The 17,950-nt window shown below is 44.5% G+C and overlaps 1 protein-coding gene across 1 annotated transcript; it reads left to right on the top strand.

Moving 5' to 3' along the window:
• The first annotated feature begins 1,985 nt into the window (after positions 1-1,985).
• SMIM23 (small integral membrane protein 23) lies at positions 1,986-14,304 on the top strand. Its single transcript, XM_049776106.1, has 4 exons — positions 1,986-2,072; positions 13,639-13,690; positions 13,808-13,875; positions 14,092-14,304. The coding sequence occupies exons 1-4, from the start codon at positions 1,986-1,988 to the stop codon at positions 14,302-14,304; spliced, it is 420 nt and encodes a 139-aa protein (XP_049632063.1).
• Positions 14,305-17,950: the final 3,646 nt, after the last annotated feature.

The following is a 17,950-nucleotide window of genomic DNA, read 5'->3' on the forward strand; positions in this document are numbered from 1 at the left end:
TTGTCAACCACATGCAAAAAAAGTGATCTCAGACCGCCATCTAACACCATGCACAAAGATCAAATCCAAATGGATTAAAGGCCTTGATATCAGGGGCCGGAGTGGTGGCGGAAGCTGTAAAGTGTCTGCCTTGTGCGCACTAGCCTGGGACTGACCGCGGTTTGATCACCAGGTGTCCCATATGGTCCCCCAAGCCAGAAGCGATTTCTGAGCACATAGCAAGGAGTAACCCCTAAGCACCACTGGGTGTGGCCCAAAAAAAAGAACTTGATAACAGACCCAGAACCATAGGTATGTAGAAGAACACTTAGGTAAAATACTCCATGACATTGAGACTAAAGGCATCTTCAAGGAGAAATCACCACTGTCCAAACAAGTGGAAGCAGAGATAAACAAATGGGACTACATTAAACTGCGAAGCTTCTGCGCCTCAAAGGAAACAGTGACTAGAATACAAAGGCCACTTCATAAAATGGGAGGAACTATTCACTCAATACCCAAAAGGGAAAGGGCTAATATTTAAGATATACAAGGTACTGACAGAACTTAACAAGGAAAAAACGTCTAACTCCATCAAAAAATGGGGAGAAGAAATGATCATACACTTCCTCAAAGAAGAAATACAAATGGACAAAAGGCACATGAAAAATGCTCCACAGCACTAATCATCAGGAAGATGCAAATCAAAAGGACAATGAGGTACCATCTCAGACACAGAGGCTGACACACATGACAAAGAACAAGAACAATTGGTGCTGGCGGGGATGTGGGGAGAATGGAACTCTCATTCACTCCCCACTACCACATAATCCCCTGTATTCACTGCTGGTGTTGAATGCTGTTTAGTCCAACCTTTCTGGAAAGCAATACAGAGATTTCTCCCAAAAACTCGAAATTGAGCTCCCATATGATCCATCAATACCACGCCTAGGGATATACCCTAGGAACACAATACAAAAATGCCCTCTGCATGCCAAAGTTCATTGCAGACGTACTTACAATAGCTAGAATCTGGAAACAATCTAGATGAGGGGCTAAAGAAATTGTAAGAAATTGTGGTACATATACCACAATATGTGGACTATTATACAGCTTTCAGAAAAAATTAAGTCATGAAAATTTTTTTTTTGTTTTTGTTTTTGTTTTTAATTTTTGGGTCACACCTGACAGCACTCAGGGATTACTCCTGGCTCTGCACTCAGAAATCACTCCTGGCAGGCTCGGGGACCATATGGGATGCCTGGGATTGAGCCCAGGTCCATCCCACATCGGCAGCATGCAAGGCAAATGTCCTACTGCTGTGCTATCACTCCAGCCCCATAAAATTTTTCTATACATGGATGGACATGGAAACAAGTATGCTGAATACAATGAGTCAGAGGGCAAGAGGTAGATACAGAATAGTCTCACTCATCTATGGGTTTTAAGAAAAATAAGATAGTATGGTAATGATACACAGAGACAATAGAGATGAAGTTAGAAAGGACCACCCACGATATGAAACTTATCACAAATACTGGTGAACGCAATTAGAGTAATAACTACACTAATAACTATCATGACAGTGGCAGTGAGAGAAATAGAATGCCTGTCTCAAAGGGGGTGCACATTTTTTTATGAATTAAATGCAACTACTAATGCTGTAACCATAATGCTTAAATAAAATATTAATAAACAAACTAAAGAAAATGTAGAAGAAAAAAGTTGAAAATATAGAAGAATAAATCATTTTTAAAAATAGCATCTCTGGGTAGTTTCTTGTCTTTATATTTTCCTGTTGGGGGATTGGTTTCAGGCAGAGAGTATGAGGCCAAGAGGGGGAAACAAGGATGCTGACCATGTGAGGACCTTTGCTGCCCCCACCTCTGTGACATCAGAATTCAGGGCTGGAGGGACACCTGGCTACCAGGGGCAGGAAGCAGGAAGCACTCAGTGCCTGCCCGTGTGGGGGCCTGCTGTCCCACCCAGGCCCTGCACAGGAGACCATGGTGATCCCCCAGGTGGGCAGCAGGGGGCGCGTGGCCGGCGAGTTGCTAGAGCAAAGAAATAGTCACCCTGAGGACAAGAAGCAGGTGAGATCAGTCCAGATCCGTTGGCCCTCTCACACCAGGCCTGACCCCAGGAACCTCGAAAGGGCTTAGCTCTTGGCCCTGGAGACCCACCTTTAATTCCCTTTTGTGTCCTGCTTAAGCCTAGGTGCCTGAATGGGCAAGCAAAAATGAAGAGAGTGAAATGTGAAGTAGTGACAAAGATGAAATTCAGGCTTCATTTTCTCTGCCCACAGCCCACAGCCCACAGCACAGAATTTCAGAGCATTTGTTCTTAGGACTGAAATTCGAGGTTCAAGGGTCCAACTCAACCCTACTGTTCATAGAGCCTAGCACTTCACACACACACACACACACACACACACACACACACACACACACACACACCCCACGGTCAGGAAGTCACCACCAGAGGGTTTTCAGCACAGTCCTAGGTGCATGCTCTCCACAACTGCAGAAGATTCCTTCACAGTTTCTTTCCATCCATATCAGGGGTCTCAAACTCACGGCCCCCTGTACAACATTTTGTGGCCTGCGGCCAGCCTTCAAATATCACAGTATTTGCAATTATTCGCTTACCGAATAATCGCAATAAAAATCGCATTAGTAAGAAAAATATTGCATTAAACATTCGCATACCCCGAGCAGTTCCGTTCGGGGTATGCAAATATTTAATGCGATTTTTTTGTGATTTTTTTCCTTACTAATGCGATTTTTATTGCGAATATTTGGTAAGCCAATAATCGCGAATACTTTGCGCCTAGCGCAGACATCATTTCCGCTGCTCCTACCTGCTGTCCCTTGCATTATTGGAGGCCTAACGGAGAGAAGTTTATTACAGAATTAGATTTGTCATACCTTCATCATGACTTCATCAAAGCCTGCAGTGAAGAGAAAGATTGATGACGAGCACAGACAATTTCAGGAAAAGTGAGAGATGCAGTATTTCTTTGTTGAGCACAGGGGCATCCCCACATGTCTTATTTGCTCAGAGAAAGTTGCAGTGCACAAGGAATAAACTTGAAGCTATTATTCAACTAAACATGCTAAGGAATATGCAAAATATCAAGGAAATGAGAGAGCCAAGCGGGCTGCCAGTCTTAAAGCATGTCTAATGAGGCAACAAGATTTCTTCTAGAAAGCAACTAAAGAGAATGTTGCATCAGTCAAAGCTAGTTACATGGTTAGTGAGATGATTGCTATGGCAGGGAAACCATTCACAGAAGGAGAGTTTGTTAAAAAAAAAATGCATGTTACAGGCTGCAAGTATTATCAGTCCGGAAAAGAAAGGTCAGTTTAGCAAAATCAGCCTTTCTGCCAACACTGTGGAAGAGCGCATTTCTGACATGTCAAGTGACATTTATCATCAACTGTGTGAGAAAGCCAAATGTTTTGATGCATACTCAGTTGCTCTTGACGAGGGCACAGATATAACAGACACTGCGCAGCTCACAATTTATGTCTGTGGTGTTGATTGCTATTTTGAATTGACAGAGGAGCTGCTCACAATAATTCCAATGTGTGGCCAGACCACCACTAATGAGATATTTCGGCATCTGTGTGATGCCATTGAGAATGCAGGTTTGCCATGGAAGAGGTTTGTTGGAATAATAACAGATGGAGCGCCATCGATGACAGGAAGGAAAAATGGACTGGTGGCACTTGTTCAAAAAAAAAACTTGAAGAGGAGGGTGTAGAGAAGGCCATTGTTCTTCACTGCATTATCCATCAGCAGGACCTTTGCAGTAAATGCCTGCCGTGTGACAATGTGATGTCTGTTGTTGTGAAATGCATCAACCAAATCAGATCCAGGGGCTTAAAGCACAGGAGGTTCCGTGCTTTTTTAGAGGAAATGGAGTCAGAATATGGAGATGTGCTCTATTTCACCGAGGTACGTTGGCTCAGCAGGGGAAATGTCCTGAAAATATTTTTTGAGTTGAGAGAAAAAATGAAAGCCTTCTTGGAGAAGGATGGGAATGCTGTTTTTGAGTTGAGTAATCACAAATGGCTCATGGACTTAACTTTTCTTGTTGACATCACACATAAGCTGTATGTACTAAACAAGATGTTATAAGGCCTTGGGCAGCTTATCAGTGCTGCCTATGACAGCGTTAGAGCATTCTCCACAAGACTTGTGTTATGGAAATTCCAGCTCTTTCAGACAAACCTTTGCCATTTCCCAGCATGCAAGGTACTTGTAGAGGCAGGCATACCATTCAGTGGTGAGAAATATGTTGATGCTATTTTTAAGCTAGAGAAGAAATTTGATCACAGATTTGCAGACTTCAAAAAGCACAAAGCCACTTTCCAAATTTTTGTGGACCCCTTTTCCTTTGATGTGCAAGATGCCCCTCCTGTGCTTCAGATGGAGCTCATTGACCTGCAATGCAACTCTGATCTCAAAGCCAAGTTTAGGGAGATTAGTGAAAAAGCAGACATGCATGGGCAATGTTTGAGAAAATTGCCCCCCAGCTTCCCTGAGCTTCTTGAATGTTCAAGTGCACCATGTGCCTTTTTGGGAGCACATATTTGTGTGAAAAGTTATTCTCCACATTGAACTTCAATAAGTCAAAGTACAGGTCTAGACTTAGTGATGATCATCTTCAAGCCATACTGGGTCTCAACTGCTTCCTCTCTAAAGCCAAATGTGGTTCAGATTTGTGAGACGAAGCGTTATCAAGTCTCTGGCAACAAGGAATAGGCAAAAGATGCCATGTTCAGAAGAACTGTTCATGATCTTCACTCAATGTTCTATTCATGTTCAGAAGAAATAATTAAAACTGTTAATAATGACGTTTTGTGTGTGTGTGTGAAATCCCTTATGCGGCCCTGCCTTACCCCGACTTTGCCTCCTGCGGCCCCCAGGTAAATTGAGTTTGAGACCTCTGATCCATAAGCTCCCACCTCACTTCATGCGTGCCAGACCTCAGGGCAAGATGGGGGGCAACAGGGAGTAGAGAGGAGTGTGTGTCCTGAAAAGCCACCCCAAACAAGCCAAGCCTGGGGCTGCCTCCTTATAAACAATCCTGAGAAGAGGTTGGTGCTTTGTAGGAACTGGCCCCGGTCAGCTGCATGCAGGGCAAGTGCCCTACTTGTCAAAATGTTAACTCGGCTCCTCCCATGGAAGTTTTAGTTAAGGGGCTGGAGTGACAGTACAGCAGTAGGGCGTTTGCCTTTCGTGCAGCCAATCCAGGATGGGCCCCGGTTTGATCCCCTGCATCCCATATAGTCTCCCGAGCCTGCCAGGAGTGATTTCTGAGCACAGAGCCTGAGCACCGCTGGGTGTGACCCAACCCTCCCCCCTAAAAAAGAAAAAGTTTTAGTTAAGAAAAGAGGCCTGGGATGATGAAAATAGTATAAGGGTGAAAGTATAAGGGTCCTCTGAGCTTGCACTGAAGGGGGAAAGGAAGAAAATGAGAGTGAAAAAGTGAAAGGATGGGGGATTTCTTCTGAAGTAGGTAGCACATAAAGTTTGCATTGGTTATCTGAACCTCAGCTCAAGCTATAGCACATTATTAGAACCCCAAAGGAGTCCGTCAGGGCCAACCCAACTGGTACCCTCAGGATCCCACAGTCATGGTTCCCATTTCTACAGTCACAGATGTGGTGTGGCTTCAATTTCACCAGGATGATATTGGAGTCTCTCTGCTTGGAGGCATTCAGCATGTCTGAGATCCCGTCACTACTTATTTTTATTTTAAAAGATTAAAAAATGTTTTCTGGGGGCCGGAGAGATAGCATGGAGGTAGGGCATTTGCCTTGCATGCAGAAGGATGGTGGTTCAAATCCCAGCATCCCATATGCTCCCCTGAGCATGCCAGGAGAAATTTCTGAGTGTAGAGCCAAGAGTGACCCCTGAGCACTGCCAGGTGTGGCCCAAAAAACAAAAAACAAAAAACAGAAACAAAAAAAAGAAATGTTTTCTGGGGCCAGTGCAGTAGCACAAGCAGTTGGGCATTTGCCTTGCATGCGCTAACCTAGGACAGACTGAGGTTTGATTTACCCAGGCATTCCATATGGTCCCCCAAGCCAGAAGCGATTTCTGAGTGCATAGCCAGGAGTAACCCCTGAGCATCAGTGGGTGTGGCTCCCCCCAAAAAGGAAAAAAATGTATTCTATGTATAGCACATATAGATTATTTATATACAAAGAAATTCTCTGAGACAGATTATGCAAATTATCATCTGTAGATTGGGGGCTTGGATCACACCCAGCAGCGTTCAGGGGTTACTCTTAGCTCTGCTGTCAGACATCACTCCTGGAAGGCATGAGGGATTTTATGGGATGACAAGATTCGAACCACTGTCTGTCCTGAATCGGCTGCACGCAAGGCAAACGCCCTACTACTGTGCTATCTCTCTGGCCCACCCCTGGATTTTGCTTCTAGCATGAGGGCATACAAGAGGTGGCTTATCTAGGATTTAGGGATGTGGATCAAGTAGGTGACTTTGACTATGTCGTACTGGCTTTGGCCCCCAATACCACATGGACCCCCAAGTCAAACTACACCTGGCTCAAACCACAGCTGATAAACTGGGGAAAATTCAGCACCTCTCAGTTGTGTGGCCTCCCTTGTGCTTTCCTGCTCACACCACACAGTGCCATTTAATACTGGCTGCAGAAAGAAGCTGCATTCTTTTTCTAGTTTCTGTTTCATGGATACATCTGGTGGTGTTCAGGATTATTCCTGGTTCGGTGCTCATGGAAGTCCCTTCTAGCAGTGCCCAGGAGCTCCCCCACAATGTCACTATGACCCACACCTAAACGCAGACCGTGCCCGCATTTTTGTTTTCCCACTCTAAAAGGAATTTAGAGTGGCAGGAAGACACTAGCTGTCAAGATAAGTGGCATTATTATTCCCCATACACTGTTGCTTCTATGTATTTACACAGAACACAACAAAAGCATGATGTTTAGCTCGGCTACACCCGTGAAAGTTTTAGTTAAGAAAAAATGTATTGGGGGCCGGAGAGATAGCATGGAGGTAAAGTGTTTGCCTTTCATGCAGGAGGTCATCGGTTCAAATCCCAGCGCCCCATATGGTCCCCTGTGCCTGCCAGGAGCAATTTCTGAGCCTGGAGCCAGGAATAACCCCTGAGCACTGCTGGGTGTGACCCAAAAACCAAAAAAAAAAAAAAGAAAGAAAAAATGTATTGGGGGGGGAGGGGCCGGAGAGATAGCACATCGGCGTTTGCCTTGCAAGGACTTAAGGAGATTGGTTCAAATCCTGGCATCCCATATGGTCCCCCGTGCCTGCCAGGAGCTATTTCTGAGCAGATAGCCAGGAGCACTGCCGGGTGTGGCCCAAAAACCAAAAAAAAAAAAAAAAAAAAAAGAAAAAGAAAAAGAAAAAAAAAAAGAATTGGGGCTGGTGAGGTGGCACTAGAGGTTAGGTGTCTGCCTTGCAAGTGCTAGCCAAGGAAGGACCACGGTTCAATCCCCTAGCATCCCATATGGTCCCCCCCAAGCCAGGGGCGATTTCTTTTTTTTTTTACTCTTAATGAACAAAATTTTTATTTATCTTTTATAAGCACTTTGTTTTTATAGTACAAATGTAAATGACAGAATTCCATGCATATAATTCAATAACATGTTTAAGTTAATATAGATTGTAGACTAAATGTAAAAGTTAAAAATGCAGCTCTCATGTGATAAAAAATACTTTAAACTCATAATATTCTTTACATATTAGATTCTGGCAAGTGCTTTTTAGCTGGGACACAGAAAGTCTTAACCACAATAGAAAAATTGATAAACTTCATCAAAATGAAAAATGTCAGTTCATCTAAACTCATAAGAGGACATGGACAAAGCTCAACAAGTTGAGAACATGTGGAAGGACCCAATTCAATCCTCATCACTAGTGGGCCCCTGAGCATCACACAGAATGACTGTTTAGCACTGATCAGTATTCTAACAACCACTGGGTGTTATTTTAATACCCACCACACATAGGATGGACCCTGGTTTGAATCCCAACATTCCATATGGTCCTCCACGCCTGCCAGAAGCAATTTCAGAGAGCAAAGCCAGGACTAACCCCTGAGTACCGCTGGGTGTGACTTCCCTCACAAAAAACAAATATCCACCCAAAAATTCAATAAATGAAATGATAAATTTCAAAATTTCATAAAATATTTTAGTAAATGTTGTAAAATAAAGCAAACACTTGTAATATATAAAGAATACCAATGTTTTGGTAACAAAAAAAACCCTGTTAAAGAAATATCAAGATGTGAAGAGCTATTTTCTTTTTCTTTTTTTTTTTCATTAATGACATTTTTTATTACTTTTTTATTTAAACAACTTTATGACATACATAATTGTGTTTGGGTTTCAGTCATGTAAAGAACACCACCCATCACCAGTGCAACATTCCCATCACCAATGTCCAAAATCTCCCTCCTCCCCACCCAACCCCCGCCTATACTCTAGACAGGCTTTCTATTTCCCTCATACATTCTCTTTATTAGGATAGTTCAAAACGTAGTTATTTCTCTAACTAAACTCATCCCTGTTCGTAGTGAGCTTCATGAGGTGAGCTGTAACTTCCAACTCTTTTCTCTTTTGTGTCTGAAAGTTATTATTGCAAGAATGTCTTTCATTTTTCTTAAAACCCATAGATGAGTGAGACCATTCTGCATCTCTCTCTCTCTCTGACTTATTTCACTCAGCATAATAGATTCCATGTACATCCATGTATAGGAAAATTTAATGACTTCATCTCTCCTGATGGCTGCATAATATTCCATTGTGTATATGTACCACAGTTTCTTTAGCCATTCATCTGTTGAAGGGTATCTTGGCTGTTTCCAGAGTCTTGCTATAATAAATAGTGCTGCAATGAATATAGGTGTAAGGAAGGGATTTTTGTATTGTATTTTTGTGTTCCTAGGGTATATTCCTAGGAGTGGTATAGCTGGGTTGTATGGGAGCTCGATTTCCAGTTTTTGGAGGAATCTCCATATTGCTTTCCATAAAGGTTGAACTAGATGGCATTCCCACCAGCAGTGGATAAGAGTTTCTTTCTCTCCACATCCCCGACAACACTGCTTTTTCTCATTCTTTGTGATGTGTGCCGATCTCTGGCGTGTGAGGTGGTACCTCATCGTTGTTTTGATTTGCATCTCCTGATGATTAGTGATGTGGAGCATTTTTCATGTGTCTTTTGGCCATTTGTATTTCTTCTTTGTCAAAGTGTCTGTCCATTTCTTCTCCACATTTTTTGATGGGATTAAATGTTTTTTCTTGTAAAGTTCTGTCAGTGCCTTGTATATTTTGGAGATGAGCCCCTTATCTGATGGGTATTGGGTGAATAGTTTCTCCCACTCAGTGGGTGGCTCTTGTATCCTGGGCGCTATTTCTTTTGAGGTGCAGAAGCTTCTCAGTTTAATATATACCCATCTGTTAATCTCTGCTTTCACTTCTTGGAGAGTGCAGTTTCCTCCTTAAAGATGCCTTTAATCTCAATGTCCTGGAGTGTGTTACCTACGTGTTGTTCTATATATCTTATGGTTTCGGGTCTGATATCAAGGTCTTTCATCCATTTGGATTTAACCTTCATACATGATGTTAGCTGGGGGTCTAAGTTCAATTTTTTGCAAGTGGCTAGCCAGTTGTGCCAACACCACTTGTTGAAGAGGCTTTCTTTGCTCCATTTAGGATTTCTTGCTCCTTTATCAAAAATTAGGTGATTGTATGTTTGGGGAACATTCTCTGAGTATTCAAGCTTATTCCACTGATCTAAGGGCCTGTCTTTATTCCAATACCATGCTGTTTTGATAACTATTGCTTTGTAGTACAGCTTAAAGTTGGGGAAAGTAATTCCTCCCATATTCTTTTTCCCAATGATTGCTCTAGCTATTCGAGGGTGTTTATTGTTCCAAATGAATTTCAAAAGTGCCTGATCCACTTCTTTGAAGAATGTCATGGGTATCTTTAGAGGGATCGCATTAAATCTATACAATGCTTTGGAGAGTATTGCCATTTTGATGATGTTAATCCTGCCAATCCATGAGCAGGGTATGTGCTTCCATTTCCACGTGTCCTCTCTTATTTCTTGGAGCAGAGTTTTATAGTTTTCTTTGTATAGGTCCTTCACATTTTTAGTCAAGTTGATTCCAAGATATTTGAGTTTGTGTGGCACTATTGTGAATGGGGTTGTTTTCTTAATGTCCATTTCTTCCTTATTATTATTGGTGTATAGAAAGGCCATTGATTTTTGTGTGTTAATTTTGTAGCCTGCCACCTTGCTATATGAGTCTATTGTTTCTAGAAGCTTTTTCATAGAGATTTTAGTTTTTTCTATTAGAATATCGTGTCATCTGCAAACAGCGAGAGCTTGACTTCTTCCTTTCCTATCTGGATTCCCTTGATATCTTTTTCTTGCCTAATCACTATAGCAAGTACTTCCAGTGCTATGTTGAATAGGAGTGGTGAGAGAGGACTGTCTTGTCTTGTGCCAGAATTTAGAGGAAAGGCTTTCAGTTTTTCTCCATTGAGGATAATATTTGCCTCTGGCTTGTGGTAGATGGCCTTAACTATATTGAAAAAAGTTCCTTCCATTCCCATCTTGCTGAGAGTTTTGATCAAGAATGGGTGTTGGACCTTATCAAATGCTTTCTCTGCGTCTATTGATATAATCATGTGATTTTTGTTTTTCTTGTTGTTGATGTTGTGTATTTATTTTATTTTATTTTATTTTATTTTTTGGTTTTTGGGGCACACCCGGTGGTGCTCAGGGGTTACTCCTGGCTGTCTGCTCAGAAATAGCTCCTGGCAGGCACGGGGGACCATATGGGACACCGGGATTCGAACCAACCACCTTTGGTCCTGGATTGGCTGCTTGCAAAACAAACGCCACTGTGCTATCTCTTCGGGCCCTGATGTTGTTTATTATGTTGATAGATTTACAGATGATAAACCATCCTTGCATTCCTGGGATGAAACCTATTTGATCGTAGTGGATAATTTTCTTAATAAGGCACTGAATCCTATTTGCCAGGATTTTGTTGAGGATCTTTCAGCTGCATTCATCAGCGATATTGGTCTGTAATTTTCTTTTCTGGTAGCATCTCTGTCTGGTTTAGGTATCAAGGTGATGTTGGCTTCATAAAAGCTATTTGGAAGTGTTTCCATTTGTTCAATTTCATGAAATTGCCAGGATTGGTAGTAGTTCTTCTTGGAAAGTTTGAAAGAATTCATTAGGGCCCGGAGAGATAGCACAGCAGCGTTTGCCTTGCAAGCAGCCTATCCAGGACCAAAGGTGGTTGGTTCAAATCCCGGTGTCCCATATAGTCCCCCGTGCCTGCCAGGAGCTATTTCTGAGCAGACAGCCAGGAGTAACTCCTGAGCACCGCCGGGTGTGACCCAAAAACAAAAAACAAAAAACAAAAAAAAAAGAATTCATAAGTGAATCCATCTGGGCCTGGGCTTTTGTTTTTGGGCAGACATTTGATTACCGTTTTAATTTCATCAATAGTGATGGGGGTGTTTAGATATGCTACATCCTCTTCCTTCAACCGTCAAAGATTATAAGAGTCCAAGAATTTATCCATTGCTTCCAGGTTCTCATTTTTAGTGGCATAGAGTTTCTCAAAGTAGTTTCTGATTACCCTTTGAATCTCTGCCATATCAGTTGTGATCTCTCCTTTTTCATTCCTAATACGAGTTATCAAGTTTCTCTCTCTTTCTTTGTTAGTTTTGCCAGTGGTCTATCAATCTTGTTTATTTTTTCAAAGAAAAAATACGTGTTGTGGTGGTATTCATTGGCTATATGATGTATGCAGCCACACTCCTCTGGCTCCACCCTTTCTGGGTGGGTCGACTTGACTCCTAGGGAGGGGAGTCCTCCATGGATGAAGCCTCTCTCAGGATCAAATCTTAGGCCCAAGCACGCAGCAGAGAAGAGAGAAATGCTGGGCTTCAGTGATCCAGCACAGTTCTTAGTGTGATTTTTTCTTCTTGTTGCAATGGTGTTCTTTCCTTAGAAAGAGCGCGTGGCTGCGTAGCGAAGTGGAGCAAAGTGCTCTTCTGGAGCCTCTTTTTGGCCCACTCCCAAGAGGTTCACGCGACAGGACAGTAGACAGACACACACAGGCAGCACTCACAATTTTTCACAGTCGGGCCCCACTGGGCGGCGTAGTTTCGTGGATTTTCCAAGCCTGACGTCACAAGCAGGGGACCTGGCTTCTGCAAAGTACTGCTTATAGCCAGTTTTCACGTTATGGAGCAGTTCCTTGACGTTCCCGCCCTAGAATGGGCCTTTGGGAGAGTGAGTTTTCTGGAGCCTCTTTTCGGCCCACTCCCAAGAAGTTCACGCAACAGGACAGGAGACAGACACACACAGGCAGCACTCACAATTTTTCACAGTCGGGCCCCACTGAGCAGGTGTAGTTTCCCAGGGGCGATTTCTAAGCACTTAGCCAGGAGTAACCCCTGAGCATTAAACGGATGTGGCCCGAAAAACAAAACAAAAAAAGAAGAAGAGGAAGAGGAAGAAGAAAAGGAAGAAGAGGAAGAGGAAGAAGAAGAAGAAGGAAGAAGAAGAAAGAAGAAGAATGAGGAGGAAGAGGAAGAGGAGGAGGAGGAAGAAGAAGGAGGAGGAGGAGGAAGAGGAGGAGGAGGAGGAGGAGGAGGAAGAGGGGGAGGAGGAGGAATAGAAGAAATTTTAGTTAAGAGGACTAGGGCCCGGAGAGATAGCACAGCGGCGTTTGCCTTGCAAGCAGCCAATCCAGGACCAAAGATGGCTGGTTCAAATCCCGGTGTCACATATGGTCCCCCATGCCTGCCAGGAGCTATTTCTGAGCAGACAGCCAGGAGTAACCCCTGAGCACCGCCGGGTGTGACCCAAAAACCAAAAAAAAAAAAAAAGAGGACTAAGGTGATAGAAATAGTATGAAGGTAAAAAAGCTCAAAAATGGGGAGCTGAGTCAAAAAGTAGCTGAATAAGGGGCTAAAGAAGTAATAATTTAGAGTGTTTGCCTTGCACGTGACCAACCTGGGTTAGAGCCCTGGCACTCTATATGAACCCCAAACCTGCCAGAGTGATCCCTGAGCACAGCTGGTATGGCTCACAAACAAAAACAAACAAATAGACCTAAACACAGGAGTCCATCTGTCCTCTGAGGACATCTGGAATAAACCAATCCTGTTTTGGGGTGACAAAAGGCAGATTCTGATTATGGAGAGTAAAGAGGGAATTTCAAGGGACTTTCTAGAATGACTGCTCTATGTTTGGACCAGAGAAACTTGTTCACACAAACTGACGCCAACGAAGTACATCCATGGGAATGTCTACAGTGCCTAAGAAAAGTGGCGTCACCTGAAATCTGGTTCCTTTTCGAGGCCACTGGGATGGAACTGCCTCCTTTGGAGAGGAGGCAGAAGATGGGCCCCATTCTGAGTAGGGGAAAGGAGAGACACTGAAAGCCAATGGGCTGCTGGGTCATCTAGTTCTGACACTGGGGGAATAGAGTGGGAGGAGTGGAAAGAAGCTCAGCCCCAAGGCCCCCACTATTCTTGCACCCCTAAAGGGATTCGGGAAGCTGGCTACCCCCAAGCTACAAACTCCTCTGTTTCCCCTCCCTAGACGCTGTTGGCACTGCTGATCTTAGTGCTGTATTTGGGCATGGGCATGACAGGTGAGCTTCTTGGATGGATGGGAAGGGCAGTCTGGACGGGGCCGTCTGTCTGACAAGGTCTTTCTCTCCCTCCATCACTCATCTGCCCTTAAGAAGGAATATCTGTGTATGTTACAGGAAGAAGTTGGGATGCATCAGAGAGAATCCAGGAATGTAACTACCCGCAGACCTCTGTGGCTTCCCAGGTAACGTGTCCAAGAAGGCAGTGACTGAGGGGATGTTGAGCTTGGGTGCAGGCTGGGAAGGCTTTCCAGTGGTGGTTGCAGTGAGCTGGGTGTTGAAGGCTGCAGAGGAGTTGGCTAGGAGGGCAGAGCAGGAGAAATATTGGGGAAAAGTTGGGGGTGGGGAGAGAGGTGGTCCTATGCGAGAAGCTGGAGGCAGCTTGGATGTTTGCCTTCCAGGGCCTGAACTCCCAGGCCGGCAAGCCCTCCGAGGAGCCGATGAGTGTCCTCAGGAGGTGGCTGGCCGACAATGTTAGTGTGCTCTTGGAGCGGCTGGAACACGAGGTGCTGGAGCTGGAGCAGCTGGTCCGGGAGCTAGAAGGCTGGCTTGATGCCCTGCTGGGGGAGCCACAGCCCAAACTACCTTGCTCCACCCTCAGAGACTGTGTGTGAGGGGCAAGGTTGGGCCTGGGATGAGGCCAAACATGGCACAAGGGCAGGCAGCCAGGGCCTTCGGTAATGGTGCCAGGTGCCCTAGGTAAACCCCAAAATAAAGCAGCTGGGAATTTGGACTGCTGTGGACTTTGCTGTTGCTTCTCAGCTCTAACCTCTTCCAGAGAGGGTGCAGACTGCCTTCCCCAGGAGATAGACCCAAGGAGGTTTCAGAACAACTGTATCGAGAATTGCCAAGGAAACTGGGCAGAGGAGGGTGGTGAGGGCAAGAGATGGTGGGAAGGTGAGACACCTATGAGTATTTTCTTGGTGCTATTTTTTTTTCTTTCTCTTTTTGTTTTGGGACCACACTCAGCAGTGCTCAGAACTCCTGGCTCTGCACTCAGAAATTGCTCCTGGCAGGCTCAGGGGATGGTATGGGATGCCAGGAAGCAAACCGAGGTCCTTCCGGGGTTGGATGTGTGCAAGGCAGACAGACACCCTGCTGCTGTGCTATCTCACCAGCCCTTTGGTGCTATTCTTAACCTGTAGATTCTGTGTGGCAGTCCTGCCCTCTAGCCCCAGCTTCTTCCCTTCCCTCTGATCCCAATGGATGACCACATAATTCTGACATGTGTGAGATCACAATTTGAGTGTATTCTCCATAACTTCATTTTAGTGGCAAAACAAACCTAGAACCAAGTGAAAGGTGATCAGAAAGGTGTGGGTTGCATAAGGAACCTTGCACCCCATGGAAGATATACTGAAAGTCCTACCGGCAAGGCAGGCTGTCAAATGAAAGAGATCAATGTTGAAGGGAAACAGGAGGCACTCCATCCATACTGATGATGGTGGTATTTATAGGCAATTCATCAAAACCCCACCAGGATATGAAATGGTCTTGGGGCCTCCCATTCTCTCTTCACACTATCCTTGAAGCATCAAAGACCAGAATACACCGGGTACCAGGCGGATCACACCATACAGCACCAGCTGACCTTTTGTTTTTATTCCCAGAACTCATGGGGGCGGCACTCGCTTTTGGCCACTGTTATGTAGGACTTTCCTTTCCCCATCTCCTTACAGAGAGGACTTATAACAAGGCTATCTTCTCTGAAAACACATCCATCTCGCTTAAGGTTATTTACTTCACACATACCCCTTTGCTATGTTTTATGTGTTGTCTAATTTAGTGGAGCTGTTATATAGACAGGAATCATAAGAACTGATGTAATTTCTGGAAGATTCTGAGGGTTCCAATTAAGACCCCAGAGGCCTTTAGAACATCCAGGAAAAGGCTTTTGGAAATGGTTGCAGTCAGCTCTCTATATGCATGGCAGATAGGAACCTCACTCAATTGCTTCATTCACCAGCATCTCAACAAGAAGTCTGCTGAGGAATAGAGGCTTTTTTGCGGGGGTGGGGTCACACCCAGCAGCACTCAGGGTCTATTCCTGGCTCTATGCACAGAAATTGCCCCCGGCAGGTTCGGGGGACCATATGGAATGCCGGTATTCGAACCATCATCCTTCTGCATGCAAGGCAAACGCCCTACTGCTGTGCTATCTCTCCGGCCCCAGAAATAGAGGCTTTATGTTCCTATTCATACTCCTGTGGTTGGGGTCCCATACCTCCCAAATTATGCATATCTCTCCTATAGGGACTGGTTCTTGGGTGAAAACAGAGGGACTTCATAAATCAAGTCCAGGCAGGTGGACTAACACATGAGAGAGGCTAAATTTCAGTGTGTGGACTAAAATATTTACATTATGTATCTGTCTATATGAGATATATGCATGAAGATTTAACATATCTTAGGGGTTTTTTGTGGGGGTAAACCCAGTGTTCAAGGGTTACTCCTGGCTCTGCGCTCAAAATTCACTCCTGGCAGGCACTGGGGACCATATGGGATGCCGGGATTCAAACCACCATCCATCCTGGATCGGCTGCGTGCAAGGCAAATGCCCTAATACCGTGCTATCTCTCTGGCCCCCTGAAGATTTAACATATTTTATATACATTCTAGTCATATACCTTTCCCATACAAGAAAAAATTAAGAAAATGGGTCTTAGACCCTGGCCAGATAAACCACTCTACATGGGTGTCAGCAGACTTTTGGAGCAGAGCAGTTAGGTTTTCTGAGACCCTGTGACACTCCCTGTTGTTCCCTCAAGCAGTGCCCTCCAAGGACAGTCCTTGCAGCATTGAGAGAAACTGAAGAGGGCTCAATCCCTGAGCAAAGCACTCAGGATGGCAAGATGAAAGAAATGAACTTAGTGTTTCGAGGGAGAGTGGCTGAGTGGTAAACATTTGGTTCAGATACCTGCGTTTCTTTCTCAGGGATCTAGACAGGTGAGGTTAATAGCTCAAACAAACAAATAGAACTCATGTGAATTGATGGTTTATCTCGCCAAGTCTGTTCACTACCCTCTGGCCTTTGTCTTTGGTGACCACTATTTCAGAAAAACCATTTCCCTTTTGTTCAACTGTTGGGAGGGAATCAGCTTCTCTCCTCTGGTCTGAATGAAGGGAACACAGACACCATTGACCAATGGGCAATTCATGTTCCCAGATAATAATATGGTAGACAAAAACTGAGTATGGTGACATTCGCTGGTGTAAATTTCTTATGAACACCATGAGAAGGTGAACAAAGTCATGGGGTGTGTTAGCTAAGACTGACAGAATACTTTCTGGGTCCCTGCTGAAGGAGTGGGCCAAGTGCTATGATTTTCAGCTTCTGGGGGGAGAAAAAGGGGACAGAGAGTGAGTGAATACATGGTGGTTAAAATCCTCTCCACTATTTGTGAGGAGCCAAGATTCAAAACCAAGCTAGTCTGGGGAGTATCAGCACCTTTGAGTGAATGTCATACAGTCCACCATCTCCACTCTGCAGCATCCAGTCAAGACCTCGTCAACTCACTCTTAAAAGTTCTCCTTTCTTTGGTAAAGCAGTAGTGTTGATTCCATTTACAAAGCAATTTAAAAATTACTGCAAACTCCTACATATCAGCACCACTGAGAGAGCAGAAGTTGGGGTCCAGCCCACAGGTGGCCTGTCTTTCCACCTACCGAATATCAGGGTGCTTCATCAGTCCCCAGGGAGAACACAAGAGCATTCAAAGGCTCACCCGGCCAACAGCGAATTCACTGGCCCAAAAATGGTGTCAGGGCAAGTTGGCACTTGGCTGGCACTCATACAGAACTAGGTTGGTCCGATCTGAAAAAGTTCTGGGACCTAAGGTCCACTGAGCTCAGGCTCGTGAAGGGAGTACAGAGATGCAATCTATGTGAGGACAAGGGAGCTCCACATCCCAAGGCTGAATTAAAGACTCCATCTCAGGTCTCAGACAAGACTGGACCCAGGCTCCCTCAAGATAAGCCTTTAAAGAAGAAACAGAGGGGCCGGGAAGGTGGCGCTAGAGGTAAGGTGTCTGCCTTGCAAGCGCTAGCCTAAGAAGGACCACAGTTTGATCCCATGGCGTCCCATATGGTCCACCCCAAGCTAGGGGTGATTTCTGAGTACTTAGCCAGGAGTAGCCCCTGAGCATCAAATGGGTGTGGCCAAAAAAATCAAAAAAAAAGAAGAAAAGAAGAAGAAGAAGAAGAAGAAGAAGAAGAAGAAGAAGAAGAAGAAGAAGAAGAAGAAGAAGAAGAAGAAGAAGA

Source organism: Suncus etruscus, chromosome 6, assembly GCF_024139225.1.
Source record: "Suncus etruscus isolate mSunEtr1 chromosome 6, mSunEtr1.pri.cur, whole genome shotgun sequence".
In the NCBI taxonomy this organism is placed as follows: Eukaryota; Metazoa; Chordata; class Mammalia; order Eulipotyphla; family Soricidae; genus Suncus; species Suncus etruscus.

Bases quoted from the DNA above. Each gene is read 5' to 3' on its own strand.
- SMIM23 (XM_049776106.1), top strand. From the start codon at position 1,986: ATGGTGATCCCCCAGGTGGGCAGCAGGGGGCGCGTGGCCGGCGAGTTG. The intron at 13,691-13,807 runs GTGAGCTTCTTG...TGTATGTTACAG, and splicing joins TTTGGGCATGGGCATGACAG to GAAGAAGTTGGGATGCATCA. The intron at 13,876-14,091 runs GTAACGTGTCCA...TTTGCCTTCCAG, and splicing joins AGACCTCTGTGGCTTCCCAG to GGCCTGAACTCCCAGGCCGG.